This window comes from Xenopus tropicalis, chromosome 3 (assembly GCF_000004195.4).
Source record: "Xenopus tropicalis strain Nigerian chromosome 3, UCB_Xtro_10.0, whole genome shotgun sequence".
Classification (NCBI taxonomy): Eukaryota; Metazoa; Chordata; class Amphibia; order Anura; family Pipidae; genus Xenopus; species Xenopus tropicalis.
In genome coordinates this window covers 37564162-37582612 of record NC_030679.2, presented here as the reverse complement: position 1 = coordinate 37582612, position 18451 = coordinate 37564162, and the positions used below count along the sequence as shown (strand labels likewise).

Below are 18451 nucleotides of genomic sequence, written 5' to 3'. Positions count from 1 at the left end.
CCACCATAACACTATAATGGTGCTGTTCAAAGGAAATGTAACACTAAAACTTTTTAAGTAAAAAAGCTATTCTACCCTGCACCAATAACTGCCCTATCCTGCAAACCACTTAGTATTTTAATAGAAAATACCTGCTAAAACTTGGCTTAAAGCATTTAAAATACTAAGTGGTTTGCAAGATAGGGCAATTATTGGTGCAGGGTAGAATAGCTTTTTTACTTAAAATATTTTAGTGTTACTTTTCCTTTAAATGATATGTATTCATCTGTTTTAGCCCCACTAACAATTCAGTGACCCCCATTATACCACCAGTGCTTGTCATATATAGCTCTATTGGTATATCTCACTTACAGAATCTATTTTAGGGTTCATATAGCATGCTAACACTGAACTGAAACATCCTCCACTACCTACCCTTTGTGCACTGGATGGAAGATCCAGGACAGCACTAAGTGCCACATTGGATGTGCCTTCCATTCCCTGGTGTTCCTCTCTTGCTTTGGGTTAATGATGAGCAAACAAGGGACATGTGAAGGTTATGCCTATATTCCACCCTTGTGCCTCCCTTCCATGCTAGATGCCTCCTCCAGCTCCAGGTTTCTCTCAGCTCTGCACATTTTAATTCAGTTTGGGTTAAATTCAGCCATTCTTATCAGCACTGAGTTACACTCTTGTCCCATAAATCCAAGAATGTTCTAGAGTATTGCCACTGAGTGGCCCTTAATAAAATTCTGTGAGCGCCAAAGGTGTGTGTTTGTTTTATTCTCTTTCAAAATACAATTGCTTTAACAATTTCCCAGTAATCTTTTTCTCGCTCAGTATACCAAATAGATAGCTACCATATTGAATAGATACTTTGCCCAGAGTACTGTATCGCGCATAAGTACTGTGTAAAAATGTTTTACAATCGACCTAAGCAGTTTTATTATATGTGACAGGAACACACCACATTTTATAGTTACTAGAGGCATCTTTGATAGTTCTATATGCTACATTACAAAATCACCTATCAAGTTCCCCTAGCAGAAAAGCTAGAGCTAATTCACAATAACAGGTACAGGTATGGGATCCCTTATCTGGAAACCCGTTATCCAGAAAGTTCAGAATTATGGAAAGGCCGTCTCTCATAGACTCCATTGTAAGCAAATAATTCTAATTTTTAAAAATGATTTCCTTTTTTTCTGTAATTATAAAACAGTACCTTGTACTTGATTCTAACTAAGATATAATTGATCCTTATTGGAGGCAAAAAAAATCTATTTTGGTTTATTCAAAATTTAAATGATTTTTAGCAGACTAAAGTTATGGAGATCCAAATTATGGAAAGATCCCTTATCTGGAGAACCCCAGGTCACAAGCATTCTGGATAACAGGTCCCATACTTGTACACACAAGGGTGCTTATCCCACATATATACTGATTGCTGGAAGCAGGGGTCAATATTGCCAGTGGAACTATAGAGGAAGCAGGCCCTGTGGTCACAGGGGGAAGCCCAGACTGCAGCGGCTACTGTAGAAATACCTTTTCCCCAACTGCTCTCCTACCTGAAATTTCGCACATCTGCTGGGTGGGAAAGTAGGTAGGGGTTGCTGTGCGTACTGGGCCTCTCTGAAGTTTTTTTTGTGGAGGGTCCCAGTGCCACACTGGCAATGGCTGCACACTGCATCTTGCGACAGGTTAAAACTGCAGACTTACCCTGGCTCATGTGCAGTACAGTAAAATCCCGACATTTGGCTACCCGACATGCAAAAGTCTGCACTAGGGGCCTGGGAAGGGTAAGTAAGACAGTGACAGGCACTTCATTTGATTTTTACCTGGCCACCATCCAGGGGAAAACATGGGGTAATTTTATTCACTGAGCAGGCCCAGCGGACTATTACCCCAAAGTGGCCACCTTACACCATGATCCTGATGCATATTAGCAACTGAAAATGGCTCCTACTAGCAGCTACAACAATTGCCTTTACCCAAGAAAAGCCACTTCAAGATGGCAAACATATTAACAAATATTAGAAATTAATTTTACAACACCCACCCTGCCAAAATACCGCAAAAATTTTTTTTCAGACTGTGCCCACTTTATTGCCACGCCCCCAAAACAGGCCCATTTTACAAAACCACACATGAAAAGCATAACATGCACAATGTGTGCCAGGAGACAGACACAGTGGCCCTAAGGATTTCATTACGCACTGTGGCACCTGTATATCATGACAGACTCAGTGTAGCACAAGCATCCCATGCTACATATTGACCCTCAGCTTCTGCACCTCTTCCTTGCCCATACTGCTTTTCCCTATGCACTCCCCCCTCAGCTTTTTGACAACCCCCCTGAGGTCAATCCTCTGGCTGGGTCCTGCCATTCCTTTTTAGTGTTTATGCCCCCTCCCTCCACTTTCAACGGTGTAAATCTTTCTTCAAGCACCTTCCTACACTGTTTTTTCTTAGCATTTTATCAAGCCCCCTTTCCTCGGCCTTATTACCCCTACATCCTCCCTTAGTTCTCCCAGATGCTCCATTCAAGATAAGAAATTTGCAGTGCTTGATGAAAGATTTAAGGTATAAATACTTAAAAGCAATAGCTGGAGCAGGAGAACTGAGCCCTGGGCCGCCATCAGAAATCACGGGCCCCTCACAACAAAATTTTCTGGGCTCCTCCTATGCCCTGTCCCCCAATGGCCCCTCCCCCAGTGGCCCCTCCCATTAGTACAAAGGACACACAGACATTGGTAGCCAGGGCCCTCCTAAAACATTAGTAGCCAGGTGTTATGTTTTGTATTGGCGCCAGGGCAGGGACCCCCTAAAACACTGCTAGCCAGCCCAGGGCCCCCTGAAACATTGCTGATCCACCCCTAGTGTCCCCATACTATGGGCTGCTCCCCACTGCAGCATCCTCCAGCTCCCCCCAGCATCCTCCAGCTACCTCCAAGGGCCCCACATTCTGCCCCCATCACACTCAGTCCCACATGTCTTTGCAGCCATAAGTCTATATAGACCCACTAGCACTGCCCCACAGTCAGACATACAGTGTATATAAGGAACATACACCCTGCCCCAAGGTCATAGACATACCAAGGGGCCCCCTGATACAGCTCTCAGCATTCCCCTGACACAGCAGTGGGAACCAACCAGATACAGCAGTCAACACCTGCTACAGCTCTCAACAATTCCCCCATACAGTTCTCATAGTAATATAGTAAATTAGGTTGAAAAAGGCACACTTTAATCAAGTTCGACCTTTTTATGCCTATATATAACCTGCCTAACTGCTAGTTGATCCAGAGGAAGGCAAAGCATGTTTCTGACCCCTCTCTAATTTGCCTCTGAGAGGGAAAATTCCAAGATGGCAATAGTCCCTGCATCAACTACCAGCTATCTTTCATACCCCTGTATTTCCTCACTTGCTAAAAAGCCATCCAACCCCTTCTTGGAGCTACAGTATATAATGCATCAGCCAGTATGACTCCCCAACCTCCCATACAGTTCTTAGCAGGCAACACCTATATAAAACTCACAGCACACAATAAGCTTCCCCAACACCCCCAAAATACTGAGAAAAGCGCCCACATTATACATTTCAGACCTGCAAATACTTTATACTGTGAATGAAGAGACAACGGGTCAGTGAACACACAACAAATACCTGTTCTACTTCCCTTGGCAACAAATAAAATGAGTGGCTCAGCCAGCAGGTGGCAGTGTTATCCCGCAGTGTTGCTCTCTGACAGCCCGCAGAAATGACAGTGCGGCTGGTCTTTGTACCCGGAAGGGAAGTTGCTACAGAAACATTTGCGCAGGTTGGTGGGACTGTGAAAGATATTTATTCATGGTGCAGCCCCCACCAGTTGCTTTCTTTTAATGGTGAGAATAACGGCATTTTGGAATTGGGGCAGTAGGGTAGTTACTGACTGTACAGTAAGTTCATTTTAATCAAGGTGTGTGGTACTGAGTGAGCAGATTTTATTTTATTATTTTATCTTTGACGGGGTAGAATATTTTAATATACTATAATATTCCTTTGGAAATCATTGTTCAAAAATTTTGCGGGGAGTTTGGGATTGAAACAAAACACAGTTTTAAAGGGTTATTGACAAACGGGGGATTTGGTCATTTTTGTGCCTGTGATTATTATCAAGGGAGCAGCACCAAACTGCCCAATTTTGCACATATTGTACCAGTGCTGGTCACATGGCTGCTGCTTGAAAGCTTGGACCCAGCCCCGGATTTGTGGAAAGGCCACAAAGGGCCGGGCCTAGAGCGCCACAAATTTGGGGGCAGCATGCCGCTCCGCCGCACCAAAACGTTAAACTTTTTCTCCCATACAGGGCAATGGGGACCTCTCCCCCACTACTCCGTATGCGAGTGTAACGCCCTGCGCCCTGGGTGCGACCGCCACATTTCCAAGAGACAAGTTACCTGATAAGGGCTCACACAAATGCCTCCAGGCACCAGGACTGTTTGGTGCTCTCTCCTGATCTACTCAGAATTGTGGCCACCAAACTGGGCTGGAGTACAAAGCAGTCCTGGCAAAAAAATATATATATAAATAAAAAAAAAAAAATATATATATATATATAAATAAGTTGCTTCAGGCGGCAGTGAGCAGCCAGTTACCAGGGGTGGTAAAATTTCATTTTTTGCATTGGGCTCTGCTAGTGCAGAGAACACAATAGCAGAACACTAAAGTTGTAAGCTCGGAGCTGGAGAGAAGGCAGCAGCCCCAGGATCGCCACTGCATATAACCACACAGCGGTCTTCTACTCTTATAAATGTAGGGACCCATAGGGTTAATCTGCCCCTATGGCTTTAAACCCTACTACTTCCTTTTTTCCACTGTTATTGGGCAAAGTCCCATGTATGTAGTTCACCCTTATCTTATGCCTTAATAGTTTATTTGGGTTGACCACACCTCTTGCACTCCAATATAGCGTTTAGCAAGGAGGTGTGGCTTACTCTTTGGCTGCCTCCATGTCTCAGGAACAGGTCACTGAGCCTGGGATCAGAACAGGCCCCAGTAAAGCCATTATTGCCCTAGAGTCACCATCTGCTCTAGAGAAGTCGGGGACAGGGCCCCAAGGACCAGTTAGATCAGTGATCCCCAACCAGTGGCTCGTGAGCAACATGTTGCTCCCCAGTCCCTTGAATGTTGCTCCCAGTGGCCTCAAAGCAGGAGCTTATTTTTGAATTCCTGGCTTTTGGGCAAGTTTTGGTTGCATAAAAACCAGTTGTACTGCCAAACAGAGCCTCATGTAGGCTGCCAGTCCACATAGCGGCTGCCAAATCATGAATCAGAGCCCTTATTTGTAACCCCAGGAACATTTTTCATGCTTGTGTTGCTCCTTAAATCATTTTACATTTGAATGTTGCTCAGAGGTAGAAAAGGTTGGGGATCCCTGAGTTAGATAGATACTCTTGTAAGAGCACTCTCTAGGAGAGTGAGATAGAGAGGGAAGGAAGCAAGAGCAGTTTCGTGTCCACCAAGGAAAGTAGCTGGAAGTATCCTTCCATACAGTCAATGTTGCCTCAGACCACGGTTAAGACATAGGAGACAGGCAGTATCTAAACCCTGATCCACAGTCGGCTGTAGGACTCTTAAAGCTAGAGGTTATCAACGTGAGGACTGAGGTATCTATCCTGACTGCTTCCAAAGGGGTGTCAAGCTGACCAGGTGCATTTACCCTGCCCAGACTCTAAAAGGAGGTGGGATAAACCAGTGTGCATCCTCTCTTTGCTGTCCTACTACTATCATTTAACATCTGTATCTGCATTTTGAGTATAATCCTGCATATTGATTTGTCTCTGACAATAAATCTGTCTATAGTTCAACTGTAAGAACCTTCTGGCATCCATCTTTGCTAATTTGCATTGCACACAGCTAGAGTGAGTTGTAGTTTCACTACCCCCGTAGCTCTGCAGGTCACTTCCATCTAGCGAAGGTCCATCCTGTGTAAGAGAGTCGCATGTACTCCATATTCTAAACCTATACTAGCCTGGGTTGGACTATTTTATAGCCAAATAGGGGTTACATAAATATCACCTAACATTACATTTTCACCAAACAAATATGTCTCCATAAAGCTAAACAGTTTGATACCAAATATGCATGGATTTACCAAACGATGTGCCTACTGAGGCACCCAAATGAATACCCAATAGTGCATATGAATTTTCACATCCAAAAGAACACATTCTAATGAAACAAAAATGGGTAAATACATCTTTCTACTGCGTTCTCAAGCTCCCCCTGCATCCTCCGGCTCCCCCCCTGCGTCTCCCCGCTCCCCCCTGTATTCTCTGGCTCCCCGCTTTGTGCTCTGGCTCCCCACTGTGTCCTCACATCAGATCATAGTGGGGGTTGCTGTATCTGGCCTGCGGGCTGTAGTTTGCGGATGCCTGCTTTATCCACTTCATTCCCTTTATCCACAGATCGTAGATTTGAGCAGCACACTTTAAGAGAAAACAGAGAGGCCCATCGGGCATTTGCCCTAACATCTGCCCCAGGCAGAGGCCAGTCCGGGCCTGCCTCCAAAGTGTCCACAGTCACCCTGTTTGCCACTGCCCTTAGCGATGTGCTATGCTAACTGGTTTTTCTTGTTATACTCAAATACTGTAAATAGCCATTGGTGAATTTGTAAATTAGTCTCCAATATTGGGTTCCTTTTTGGCTGAAAGATTTTTCTGAGAAAATTGTTCTGCTTATTTAACTTCCATGCTAATGCTTTAAAAGAAATGAATTGCTGAAACTTACTGAGCAATTAAATTTACATTATTTTTCTATTTTTCATGGCTTCTGAGATAAGCATTTTTAGACTGCTAACAGCTTTTAAAGATCTAGAGCAAGGATCTCCCAACCTTTTTTAATTGTGAGCCACACTCAAATGTAGAACGTGTTGGTGAGCCACAGAAACATGATGAAAGTTCTTTGGGGATGCCAAGTAAGGGCTGTGATTGGCTGTTTGGTAGTCCCACATGGAATGCTAGCCTGCAGAAGTGCTTGGAGTAAAACTGTGTCTCTGTGCTTCTTAAACTTGCCTCCAAGTTAGAGATTTAAAAATGGATGTAAACTGTAAATGAGCATAAAAAAGCACCTTTACTAAGTTTACATAAAGTCCTTTTGTGGGTTTAGTTCCCTTTTAAAAATATATTTTTAAAACTGTGTCTCTGTGCGTTTTAAACTTGTCTCCAAGTTAGAGATTTAAAAATAAGCACATACTTTGTGGCTACTGGGAGCAACATCAAAGGGGGTAATGAGCAATATCCTGCTTACGAGCCTTTGCTTGGGGATAACTGACATAGACTATCAGTCATCGTAACTGCCTCTGCATTTAATGCTGAAGTCCACTATTAGCAAAATGGATGTAAACTGTAAATGAGCGTAAAAAAGCACCTTTGCTAAGTTTACATAAAGTCCTTTTGTGGGTTTAGTTCCCTTTTAAAAATATATTTTTAATTTTTAATTCCTGTGAATTGCTTTTACACTCACCATAATAGTAGGAGACATATTTGCTCTTGAGGCTGTTGATGATGGAAGCTCATGTTGTGCTTAATATTTTACAGATTTGCACAGACAACCAATGGCAAAAGAAGACAAGGAAGCGCAGGAAGATGAACTGCTAGCACTCGCTAGTATATACTCTGAAGATGAATTCAAGAGATCAGAGACTGCGCTAGGAGGGAAAATATGTGTCTGTCTAGATCTTCCTCCAAACTTTAGCGTAGCCATAAAAGGTGAGTCAGATATTCAGGTAACCACTTCAGTGCCCTAACATGCTAGAGCAGTGCTGTCCAACTTCTGTGGTGCCGAGGGCCGGAATTTCTCTAGCATACATGGTGGAGGGCCGCTAATGGAAGCCAGTTTTGGTCACTCCCCTTTTTTGAACCACACCCACTTCAAACCACACCTATTTTATCACAATGGTGGTAGTGCAGCAAAAACCCAAATGCTTGGTCCTCGCTGCGGGGATATCAACAGTTATTCATATATGAAAGAATTATATTATGTCATATTAAGACATACCCTTAAATCCATATGCCTCCTCCTCCCCTGTGGATAGCACAGCAACCCCCAGCAACATAATTACACACCTTAGGGACCATTTAATGGCTGTTTCCAACTACTAACAAACTCCCAGAACAAACCCCTGCCAGGTTCACCTCTCACAGGCAGCATAGGGCAGGCAAAGTATGGCACACACAGGCAGCACTCTGCCTCCCTTATGCTGTCTGTGTGTGTCATACTCTGCCTGCCCTATACTGCCTATGTGCCATACTATGCCTACCCTATGCTGCTACCTGTGTGTTCTATACCCTCCCTGCCCTATACTGCCTATGTGCCATACTTTGCCTACCCTATGCTGTCTGTGTGTGCCATACCCTGCCTGCCCTATACTGCCTATGTGCCATACAATGCTTACCCTATGCTGCCTGTGTGTTCTATACCCTCCCTGCCCTATACTGTCTATGTGCCTTACTTTGCCTACCCTATGCTGTCTGTGTGTGCCATATACACAGGCAGCATAGTCCAGGCACTACATACAATGTCTGAGGTGTGAACAGGGGAACAATGTGGATGATTACAGGCTGAGCCTGAGGTGTGAACACTGCAGGGGGTGAACAATGCAGAAACTAAAAGTTGTGAAAAAAACAGTGGATTAAATGTTTAAACAATACAGAGGGATTACAGATTGAATCTGAGGTGAGAACCATGCAGGGGGCCAGTTAATCCCAATACTGATACTATTTAAAGTTTACACAAAGGTAAGCCATCAAAGCAGCCAGACAGGTGGGGGGCCACACAGAGGGGGGTCGCGGGCCGCATGCGGCCTGCGGGCCACCAGTTGGACAGCACTGTGCTAGAGGTTTCTCTAGTCCATGTGTGCTTAATGGCCAAATAAAGGCATCGGATCTATAATCTGGAATGCTTGGGATCTTTTCATAATTTGGATCATCAGACCTTAAGTCTTTTAAAATCATTTAAACATTAAATAAACCCAATTGGATTGTGCAGCTTAGTCACCAATTAGTCACCAATTAGTCACTATTTTATCATTTTTAAAAATGGAAATTATTTGCTTAAAATGGACTTCAGGGGAGATGGCTTTCCAGTAATTTGGAGATTTTTGGATAATTTGTTTCCAGATAAGGGATCTCATGCCTGTAACTTCAGAATGTTTTACTGTTCATCGGGCTCTCTGTGACCAATAAGGACAAAGTGCAGCAAAATTATTGTGAGAGGAAGATTAACAAAACAGTGGCACAAACTTTCCAGTGGTCATAAACATTCCAGTTAATCAAAGGACAATTCATTCAACATATAACCAGTTATAATATGCACAATAGTCCATCTAGGGTGTTGGGGAATATACAAGTTAGTTTTTAAAGCATGAATGGCTGGAGGTAGAAATGAAGCAATATGTAGTTAGTTCAAGCTAGGTGTTAATAGTGTGAGTGAATTTATGGAGAAGCAACACAGGGAAGCTGGAGATTTTGGGATAATTTGTTTCCAGGTAAGGGATCTCATGCCTGTAACTTCAGAATGTAAACAGGTCTAAGTTGCTGTCAGAGTTATTTACTTTGTATTGCTGATTGAATTGATGTCCAGGTTATAGCATTAATCTGGGGGCACTCTGTATAGGCTGTATCTGTGCTGTAGAAGGATTCCTATCAATTATTTTTTTGGCGTAAGGGTTTCTACTTTGTAGTTGTGCTAGCTTGGTTAATGAAATTTTGAGATATATATATGTATATATTTGTTTTTTTAATTATTTTTGTACTTTGTTCTTACCCAAGGTGACTGTGTATCTGATGAATACGCAAAAAGCTTTGAGTATATTGTCTCTTTCCTACCTCCTATCATACTGAACTTTGAACTGCCTCCAGGATACCCATCCACTGACCCTCCAGCCTTCACACTTAGCTGCAAGTGGCTTTCTCCAAGTCAGGTAAAAAAAAATAGCTTCAGCAATCACAGAAAGACTAGGATAATACAAATTGAAACTAAGTACACACCTTGCAGGCTTCTCACAACTCCTAAACATAGGGAAGTTCAGAGAGAGAACTGGAAATGAAGTAGTTAAATCAAAGTTTTATTGATTCCTATCAATAAAGGACAAGGGAAGCCTATTTCACTAAGGGGTGCCCTAACTGGTGCTCCTTTTTAGAATAAACTGCACAAATCCATGGAAAAACTGTGCTGCCATTTACTTACCTTGCAGTCATCAGTGCTTTGGGGTGGCTTTCCTTGTGATTTAAAGGAACAGTAACACAAAAAAGTGTAGGTACTGCTGCCCTGCACTGGTAAAATTGGTGTGGTTGCTTCAGAAACACTATTAGAGTTTATATAGATTAACTGTTGTGTTGCCATGTTGGCTGTTATTCAAGCTGGAAAAAGGAGAAAAGGCACAGAGTACATAGCAGATAACAGATAAGCCCTATAGAATACAATGGTCTTTTACTTATCTGTTATCTTCTTTGTAACCTGTGCCTTTTTCTTCTTTTTTCAGCTTGAATGGCTGCCCCCCTGGCTACACAGCAGCTTTCTTTATATAAACTATAATAGTCTATCTGAAGCAAACACACATCTTTTACCAGTGCAGGACAATAGTACGTTTTATATTAATTACTTTGATACATTTTCATTTTTTGATGTTACTGTTCCTTGAAGTAGCCAGAAGGTATGACATGTGTCATGCATTGTTGGTTTTAAGATGGACTGGATTAAGCTTTGATTATACTCGGTTTCAGTAACCTGGTCACCCATGTCTATGAGTTGCGCCATGGATTTTCCCCCATTGTTCCCATGTACTCCCTAAGGAGGTCATAGAAAGTTGCAATGAATCTTTAGATAATTTAGGTGGCATATCACTCCCTTGTAAAGTAGCCTTTGCTGATGTGTTTTTGACAGAGAAGCACTAAAAAACATACTATTGTCCTGCACTGGTAAAAGATGTGTGTTTGCTTCAGAAACACTATAAGAAGCACTGGGGTCCAATATTAGCTTTTATATTCACTGGAGGAATGCCTAACAAATTGCCACCCCCACTAATTGCACATTAATTGTCCTTTAAAAAAAAAGTGCTTTTGCATTTTTTTAATCAGTTACGATTGCTCTGTTTGAGTTCAACTAATTTTATAATTAGATGTTGCCTAGTTGCAGGTACATGGAGATGATAAGTAATAGACAATAAGCCATGAATAATTCTCTGTATTTCTGTTTATCCCAGCTTGCCCTGCTGTGTCAGCGCTTGGACGACCTATGGGAGAAATATGCAGGAGGAGTTGTTTTGTTTGCTTGGATGCAGTTTCTGAAGGAGGGGACTCTGGAGTACCTAAAGATTAACTCACCATATGAAATACAAGTTTGTGAGTTTGGACCACAGTGCATAAAGAATAACTCGGGGATATCTGATTCCTGTAGTGCCACAGGCCCAGCAGAAGCAGTGATTTGGGACACACGTGCTATCCAGGATATGAAATCTGTCTCTGCCCTTATTGAGTGCATCTTGGACTTTAATGAGGCTCAGCAGAAGAAGTGCTTTGATAGCAAATGGTATATGTGCAACATTTGCTTCTTAGAAAAGGTGGGCAGCGAGTGCACTCACTTTAAGAAGTGTGAGCATATCTACTGCAACGCCTGCCTTAAGGATTATTATACAGTTCAGATACAGGATGGGCAGGTCCAGGCTCTTAACTGTCCTGAGCCAAAGTGCTCTTCTGTTGCTACACCTGCACAGGTAACCAATATACAGTGCTCTTTGTTCTTGTGTGTATGTGTACATTCGGTAATTCTGTGTTTATAAAGTATGTTTGCAGCTCAATTGTGATGAATTAATCTTGAACACTTTGCTGATTTCCTGGATTACCTGCATACAACTTTGCTGCTAGATATACTCATAGTTAGTTTTATAAACAGCTGGTGTTGTTCTGTTTTGTAACAAATTAGCAAAAAACGTCTCCCTGTAGCTGAGGATAGGGTGGTTTCCTTTATACAGAGCTCATTATCTCTATTTAAAGGAGAAAACAAATATAAATAATAAAATCATATAAATAAAAATATAGCTATTATTTTATATACTATACCAGTCCAGAGATTCAGCAGCCCTGTAACAGTAACAATCCATGCCTTCTGAAATGTTTGAATTCAACTTTTTAATTGTCTGAAGCAACTTTTAATCTTCTGATGTTATTCTGCCATCTTTTGAGTGTCAAACATGCTCAGTGTGTTCTGTGCACACTGCGCTCCTTCACTGCTACTGCTAAAGCACTGTGGCAGCCTTGGGCTGGAAGAGAACCCCAGAGCCTAGGTGTTGCATTTCTAACTCAATTCATTGTTGAGGTTTAAAGGAGAAGGAAAGGCTAAGTCACTTGGGGTTGCCAAAATGTTAGGCACCTGCAAGTGACTTTAATCGCTTACCTAGTACCCCTGTTAGGAGAAAACAGCACCCGGGACCGGCGCATGCGCAGTAGACTTCGGCAGTTTGGCCAGCCCGGGGTAAAAGGTAGGCGATTTAAGTCACTTGGGGTGCCTAACATTTTAGCACCCCCAAGTGACTTTGCCTTTCCTTGTCCTTTAATCCTTCTTTAAACTAACTGTACAAATTGCAATTACAATAGCACTCTGTCTTGTGTCTTGTTTTCATCATAATCACAAACGACTGTATGCCATGCTTATTGCACTTTGTTGCAATGTGTCGCTGTTACTGACATGGGGCACTAAATTATTAGGGGCCTGACAGAATATTGAAGCAGTTGCAAAGCTTTTTCTGGTGCAAGTAAAACATCTGTGCTAACCAGCATTGCAATTGTGTTTGACATTACAATAGGGGCTCTTAGTTGCCCGCGACAAATCTCCTGTGTCTCGGGCGACTAATCTCCCCGAAATGCCATCCCACCGACGAAAATATAAATCGCCGGTGGGATGGCATACGTGGCGGCGTGATTTCAGTGAAATCGTGCAAGTTTCCTCTCGAGTCGCCCACGAACGGAGTTTTGTCAGGGCGACCAATCTCCCCGAGTGCCAGAGCCCTAATAAATATGTTCCAACCTTCTTCCAAGAGTGTGGTGACAAACATAAATATTAGTATATAATCATGTGATACCCAAGGATAAAGGAGGCTGCAGGATGGAAATTTGTGACTAGACTTTAGCTGAATATCACTTTCTTTCCAGGTGAAGTTGCTGGTTGGGGAAGAATTTTTCAGCCGCTATGACCGTCTCCTGCTGCAGTCCAGCCTGGATCTGATGGCAGATGTGGTCTACTGCCCACGTCCAAACTGCCGAACTCCATTTATTCTGGAACCTGGGGCCAAAATGGGCATTTGTTCTAGCTGCAAGTACGCTTTCTGTACCCTCTGCAAACTGGCCTACCATGCAGTCGCATATTGTAATATAACACAAGGTTAGTGGAATCAGATAAGGGTTGGGCACTTACAAAGCCTAAAATATAAAGTGGTTCACTAAGTACAAGACATAAATAGTCATGCATAGTTCCTACTTGATTCGAGCTAAAAGATTAAAAATGGGCCTGCTAGACATAAACCAAAAACCCCTATGAAAGCAAAGTATTGATTAATTAGACAAAATGGGGCTTTTTTATGGTGTACTTTTAACTTCTAAATTACACTGTTTACATAGCAAATAATTCACTCTACCATTTAAAATTTTATTCTTGAACCAACAAATGTATTTTTTTAGCTGTAATTTTGGTGTGTAGGCGCCATCTTAGTGCATTGTGCCTGAGTCTGAGCTTTCAGAAGGAGCCAGCGCTACAAGTCCCAAGCCAGACTTGTATTTCTTACTATTGAGTGCTATTCTGATATCTACTGGAAGCTGCTATCTTGCTACCTTCCCATTGTTCTGCTGATCGGCTTCTTGGAGGTGGGTGATATCACTTCAACTTGCAGCACAGCAGTAAAGTGTGACTAAAGTTTATAAAAACATAGGTCATATGGCTGTGGCACCCTGGGAAATGAAGAATATGGTTAGCCCCATGTGAAATTTCCATGTTCAACTTCATATTAATACCCTTGGTTTGAGAATGAGATGTTGCAAAGGCATACTACTGGATACTTCCTCAGTACAACCGGAGTGTAAAACCTCCAGAACAAATGATTTTTCTTCTGGCACCATCCTTAAACCATGGTCGTATAGAAAGGACCAGGCACTTGAACAGTATTTATACCTCTACCAAACAGATCCATTTAACTTTGGCTTTCATCTTACAGTGTTTGCTGAGATACTTGCATACCTTCTAAGTGGGAAAGACTGGCCTTTTTGCACTATAAAAGCAACATGAAAGCTGGCTCAAAGTGTAGCAAATGTAAAAATATACTTTATTTATAAGAGATGTACTTAATGGAATACACTAACCTCCAGAGCACACCATAGAATACAACTCTTCCTTTCCAATATGTTTTGTGGAAACAATTTGCTTCTTCTGGCAAATGAGCCTGGCTGCCATGTAACCTACCTATATACACCATGCCATAGAAATGAGGCTTGACCCATTAACCATTTCCTAGAACTTTGTGCTTATGCTAGTAACCCTTTCCTAGCCCAACTACTTTAAATAATTGTAATTGTAGTCTTGGCAATAAATATACAATCAATATGTATTCCATAAAATAAATTCAGCAATAAGTAACTATCTCAAATAAGATTGGAAAGTCAAATTGGCTCCCCCAGCCCCCAAGTCACTAGGAGAATGTATGGTTGCAAGAACCTTTTGTAAATAGTGCCAATTCACACTCAGTTTTGTGTCCAAACTAGCACTATGCACTTTCAGTTGTGTTTGCAAATGGCCCAGTAGCTGTAAACTATAAAAATTTGTATGAACTGTCGTTATTTAGGGGTCTGTGTTTGTCAAATAGGTAGGTAATTATTTGTATACTGGGCATCAAACTGCTTGGAAGACCCCTGGCATTCATATTTAAGATGTTTTAACTCTTTGCCGTGTGGGACATGAATTGAAACTTTCAGATTACATGTTTTAAAAAGGCTTTTGATAAAAGCCTCTGAATTTAGCAGTTTGGTAGTTTAGACTAGAAAGAAATAATCCCATTCTGGATTCATCTGAAGGTGCACTTTCCAAAAATGTATGGTGGCCTGCTGCCTCTTCTGATACATAAACTGCATTTTGCAAAAGCCAAACTGCAGTAGCTGCTTCCATGCCATCACAGCCATGAAAATGCAGGCCCAGACTGGCAATCTGTGGGTTCTGGCAAATGCCAGAGGGGCTGCTGTAAGATCCCATAGACAGTCACTATTTAGTGGTCTGTTTGGGCTTTGTGCACTTGAAATGCCAGGGCCTATTTCTAATCCCAGTCTGAGTATGTTTGTATGCACTATTTTAATTTGGGGGTCTTTACATGTCACATGTTTTGGTAACTCTATGAATATATGGCACCCATACTGTTTAGAAGACAGAAGATTTGCCATCTTGGATTATTTTTCTGTTGTTTTATTGTTGCGCTTGTGATAAAATATGTATCTGATATGTTTCTTTTATAATGATAAACATGACATTTAGAATTTTTCAATTCAATATGGAAATTTCTTTTACTTGATAAAGAAAAGCAGTACATTTCACGTGTTTTTCTTTTGATTCTGTCCCCAGAAAAGCTTCTGTTAGTGCGTGAGGAATACCTGGAGGCAGATGAGGCTGGTAAGAAGTTACTGGAGAAGCGCTATGGCAAGAATGTGATAGTTAAAGCAGTGGAGATGAAGTCTTTTGAATGGGTGGAGAAGAATTCCAAGCGTTGCCCAAACTGCAGAGTCAATATCGAGGCAAGTGCAGGGACAAACTGCAAGGTCATAAACACTAAGCAGGAGCCATGCTTGCCTGAATGATACTAGTACTATTCTGTTTGGTTAAAGTTATGCAATGAACCCTTTAGTGCAGGATTCCAGCTCACTGGGTGGATATTGTTCCTACCTGAGATTGTTTGTTTTTATGAAAACATACATTTACTAATAGTAACCACTGTACATTAACTTCTACAGAAATCGGGTGGCTGCTTTGTGATGTTTTGTACAGCATGTAAGGAGAACTTTTGTTGGAATTGCTCGGTTGTACTGTCCAGAGGAGACCCGCACAGTCATTCATGTAACCCTTCATTATGCTGATTTGATCAGTAAGTGCTCTAGATTTTCATTTGTGTGTTTAGATTTTGTTATAACAGGATACTTTAAGGGCCCATAATTTGCAGGATAAACACTTATGGCTGACAGGACATCTGTCAGACAGTCAAAAGGAACCAAGGCTGATTATCTATATATAATTTTCTATTAATTTTGTTGTAGATTGTCATGTGGCGCAGAAGTGGACAGGGAAACCATGGAATGAAGACTGAGGAGCAGTACTTAAATTTCCAGAAATGGCACTGTTATTGGCACCTATATATTGCATGTATTTTCCCTAAGAGAAATTGTTTATTTATACATTTATTTATAAATTGTTTATGATTGGTACTTTTAAAGATTTTGTTCTGATTTTTATTAACATAGGATATATATCTGTTTGCATTTGTGCAAATAAGTGGGATCCATAATATTGGTTTCCTTATCTGGGGTACAATAGAACAGTCTCCATGCATAACTTTAGCAACAAGGCCTGTATAATGTACACATAGTTGCAGATTTTGCTTTATTTACCTGTGAGGAGAAGATTCTGATTTTGCTGAGGCAAAGCAAACAGTATGAGGATCCTAGGTGTAAATACGAAGTATGCTGAAAAGGAAATTTTAAAGTGATACTTGCGGTAAAAAAAGTATATTGTAAGCATACCGATGGGAGAGGGGTTTGATCAGGCTGTGGGGGGGGGGGGGGCCTGGGTTGGTGTGGGGGCCGTGGCAGGGACACCCCAGTTGAACCCTGTTGGAGTCATTGCATACTGTATATCAGTACCATTCCACACTTTGTATTATTTGTTGCTCCTTCTTCCCTGGATAGTCAAATACAATATAGATAAATTTAAAAGTACCTTTTGTTTGTGGAAAGGAAATGCAAGATGATCCTACATATTTATAATATAAATATATTATAAATATGTAGTATCATCTTGCCCTTTAAATAAGTGAATTAAATGGTTCTGCTTTATCCCCACTGTAACACTGTTCTGATATTCTACTAACATCCTGGGCAGTATCTGTTTCAGAACTATATATTTTTAATTATATGATTTATGCTTGGCCTGTTCCCATGAAACAAGAACCCACACATAAGAGGCCAAGAAGAATGTTATGTAGGAGGGTGTGTGCAGCAGGCACATTTTTGCCATATTGCATCCCCTGATGCTCCTTTCCTGCTCTGGGTGAATCACATGCAAGGAAAGGGTGTACAAAAAGTTTTCTATGTTCCTCCCACACAGAACTGGAGCTCCCCAGCATGGTAGTCACTGTGGGGCACTACTCTTTGAACTCCATACTATAGACAGAAAGAATTGCACATAACAGCTCTGAGTGCAAAGTGAAACAGAGGGAACAGGGAGGGGGCTCATTAGATCTCCTTTAAAAGGAAAGAAAGTACAGCCATACTGAATAATCTGAGTTGTTTTACCAGAGTACTCACCTTAATGTTAAGTAAAAATGCTGTTTTTTTATTTTTAAAAAATTCTTAAAAAATAAATATAATTTATTAAATTATAATAAATTATTCTCCTTACAGTATGCTGTCTGTAGATTACCTCTATAATGTACAATAAAAGGGAAAGGGTGCTATTATGCAGCTGCCGATGTGAGCTGGCAGGGTACTGACCAATTATATATTTATATAATAGGGTTAACTTTTGCTAAATCTTTAAACTTTTGCTAATCTCCCTGTTCAAGGCAACTTCCGCGATTTCAGGGGGATGGCTGGTGGGATGGCATTTCGGGGAGATTAGTCGCCCACGAACAGGGAGATTTGTCGCGGGCGACTAATCTCCCCGTGTGCCAGAGCCCTTAGCAAAGCTTTGCAGCTTGGTTAATTGGAGTAGAACGACATATTAACCCATTTTAGATTGTTCTAAATATGTACTTTCCCCCCAAAAAATAAGGTTTCCCAGGTCTCAAGTCTTTTATCACTTTTTTAAAATGAAGCACTGCATTTGTTTTGCAGCACCCAAAGTGTCATCTTGTGGTTTCTACATGCCACCTTTCTTGCTAAAGGTGGCAATACACTGGAATATTTACTCGTTTGGCAAGGTTGCCAAGTGAGTGGATCTTCTCCAGATATGCCCACCTAAAGGTGGGTGATATTGGGCTAATAACGAGCCAGTGCGGTCCCCGATCCGACGGAAAATCAAACCTGCTCGATCGGGATCTGGCCAATTTATGTATATCGATACCAGATAAGCTGCAGAATCAATCCACCTTAAAGGAGCAGTTCAGTGTAAAAATGAAAATGGGCTGTTAGCAGTCAGTAGTCAATCAGTGACTTGAGGGGGACCATATGTGACATACCATATATACTCGAG

The 18451-nt window shown here is 41.6% G+C and overlaps 1 protein-coding gene across 2 annotated transcripts; it reads left to right on the top strand.

The window, feature by feature from the left end:
* Positions 1-3646: 3646 nt before the first annotated feature.
* rnf14.4 (ring finger protein 14 gene 4) lies at positions 3647-17094 on the top strand. 2 transcript variants are annotated; one of them, XM_031898807.1, is made up of 8 exons: positions 3647-3861; positions 7558-7728; positions 9790-9941; positions 11223-11732; positions 13168-13396; positions 15614-15783; positions 16000-16130; positions 16300-17094. In XM_031898807.1, the coding sequence occupies exons 1-7, from the start codon at positions 3738-3740 to the stop codon at positions 16120-16122; spliced, it is 1479 nt and encodes a 492-aa protein (XP_031754667.1). In that variant the 5' UTR covers positions 3647-3737; the 3' UTR covers positions 16123-16130; positions 16300-17094. The 2 variants fall into 2 exon arrangements, with proteins under 2 accessions (XP_031754667.1, XP_002935316.2); XM_002935270.5 differs by having other exon boundaries at positions 3720-3797.
* The last annotated feature ends 1357 nt before the right edge of the window (positions 17095-18451 follow it).

Coding starts and splice junctions, on each gene's coding strand:
- rnf14.4 (XM_031898807.1), top strand. CDS start 3,738: ATGACAGTGCGGCTGGTCTTTGTACCCGGAAGGGAAGTTGCTACAGAA. Junction 3,862..7,557: donor CCAGTTGCTTTCTTTTAATG/GTGAGAATAACG, acceptor AATATTTTACAG/ATTTGCACAGACAACCAATG. Junction 15,784..15,999: donor ACTGCAGAGTCAATATCGAG/GCAAGTGCAGGG, acceptor TAACTTCTACAG/AAATCGGGTGGCTGCTTTGT.